The following is a 1,655-nucleotide window of genomic DNA, read 5'->3' on the forward strand; positions in this document are numbered from 1 at the left end:
AGGGTTAGAGTGGATATTTAGAAAGAGGGGTCTTGCCATCTTTTGTAGAGCTGGGTATAAGGCCACACATTCACCTTAAGACAATAGTTCTATACCTACTTTGTCTCTTATTTAAATGAGGTTTGCCTTCCTCCTTGGGTGGAGATTTTAGTATTGTAATGAGGTATGTGTAATTGCCTGTCACTCCTTGGGTTACTGTTTGGTCCATCTGCATAGGTGTGAGGCAGGGGTTAAGCTCAAATTGGGCCTGCCCAAGCTCTTCCTCAGGATAGTCATTATCTTTTGCTGCATAGTTTCTGTTTCCACCAGAGGTCAGTGTGCCCATGGGGTCTTTTGCCTGAAGTAAAAGATAAGATGGAAAGAAGAGGTTAAGTAAAATGTAGGACTAATTTCGGTGGGTACAAGCAGGTAAGCAGTAAAGATCAGGTGCTGGGGTCTAGCTGGTGACATTAACTCCCTTTTTCATCTCAGGTACCATTATGACCTCTGTCTGTGTCCACTTGGTAACTGTGGTATTTATTGCAGGGACTGTTGACCTTCAGGGATGTGGCCATAGAATTCTCTCAGGAAGAGTGGGGATTCCTGAACCACAGTCAGTGGGCACTGTACAGGGATGTGATGTTAGAGACCTATGGACACCTCCTCTTCATGGGTGAGGATAACTCCTTCCAGACTTCCCAAACCACACTCAGGGGTTTGTTCCTTCCTTTGAAGACTGTCTCTTGGAAAATTCCTCTTTGCATGGCTGGGATTCAGTTCCCTGTAGTAAGGGAAAGAAGTAGGGGTTTGTAGATATAGAGAAAAATTTTCCTGATGTTTCCTTTTCAGTTTTAGATTTCCCTTCCTTAGGATAACATCATCATTTCTGTAGATTAGTGGCCATTCTAAATATTGAGTGACATAAAATAGTACTGCCCACAGCTTAAACTTCAATTTCCAATCCTTATTATTATATCTAGTACCTGGAAGTTCAGTTCAAGATATGAACTTGGGAAATCCCTCCTGTGTGTTCTTAAAGGATCTGTTGGGCTACAGCATTTGGGAAATCATTTTCCTGAATTCCAAAATGTCCTCTCTTCTCTACTGAGCACAATAGTCGATCAAAGGTTAGAATTCCCAGCGATTTTCTATTCTTTTTTTCTAAAACAGGTCTTGTTTTGTCTAAGCCAGACCTGGTCATCTTTTTGGAGCAAAAGGAGTCTTGGAATGTGAAGGGAAAGGAGACAGTAGCCACACACCCAGATAGATGGGAATGAATGAAGCAGATGACAGAGGTGAGGTCCAAATGTGAAGGAGGAAGTTAAACCTTAAAATGTGGTTCAGGCAGCTCTCCTTGAAAGGAAATAGTTTGAGAAACCTAATTTGTTTGTCTGTTTGTTTGTTTGTTTGTTTTCCTCCCCCTCACATAGGGACATCTTCTAACCAATATTACCATGCTCTTATGTTCCCTAAGGATTCTCCTTCACCTCCAATGATGGCTCTTCACATCTGTGTGAGAGCCAAAGGATTCCCCTTGGGGTGCAAAAGTCTCCATAATCTGAGATCTTCTCCATTGTTTTGAGGCCCCTGGAGGAAATCTCTGTATTTTTGAGGAACTGTATGCTAAGCCCTTTCTAAGTTCTATTTTTGCCTCATATGAGACAGATGTCAGTGTA

The 1,655-nt window shown here is 42.1% G+C and overlaps 1 protein-coding gene across 1 annotated transcript; it reads left to right on the forward strand.

The window, feature by feature from the left end:
• The first annotated feature begins 323 nt into the window (after nucleotides 1–323).
• On the forward strand, nucleotides 324–1,312 carry LOC122208830 (putative protein ZNF720). Its single transcript, XM_042920284.1, has 3 exons — nucleotides 324–335; nucleotides 526–652; nucleotides 1,150–1,312. The coding sequence occupies exons 1-3, from the start codon at nucleotides 324–326 to the stop codon at nucleotides 1,254–1,256; spliced, it is 246 nt and encodes an 81-aa protein (XP_042776218.1). The 3' UTR covers nucleotides 1,257–1,312.
• The last annotated feature ends 343 nt before the right edge of the window (nucleotides 1,313–1,655 follow it).

Source organism: Panthera leo, chromosome E2 (genome assembly GCF_018350215.1).
Source record: "Panthera leo isolate Ple1 chromosome E2, P.leo_Ple1_pat1.1, whole genome shotgun sequence".
Taxonomy (NCBI): Eukaryota; Metazoa; Chordata; class Mammalia; order Carnivora; family Felidae; genus Panthera; species Panthera leo.

Bases quoted from the DNA above. Each gene is read 5' to 3' on its own strand.
- LOC122208830 (XM_042920284.1), top strand. The intron at 653-1,149 runs GTGAGGATAACT...TTTCTAAAACAG, and splicing joins TGGACACCTCCTCTTCATGG to GTCTTGTTTTGTCTAAGCCA.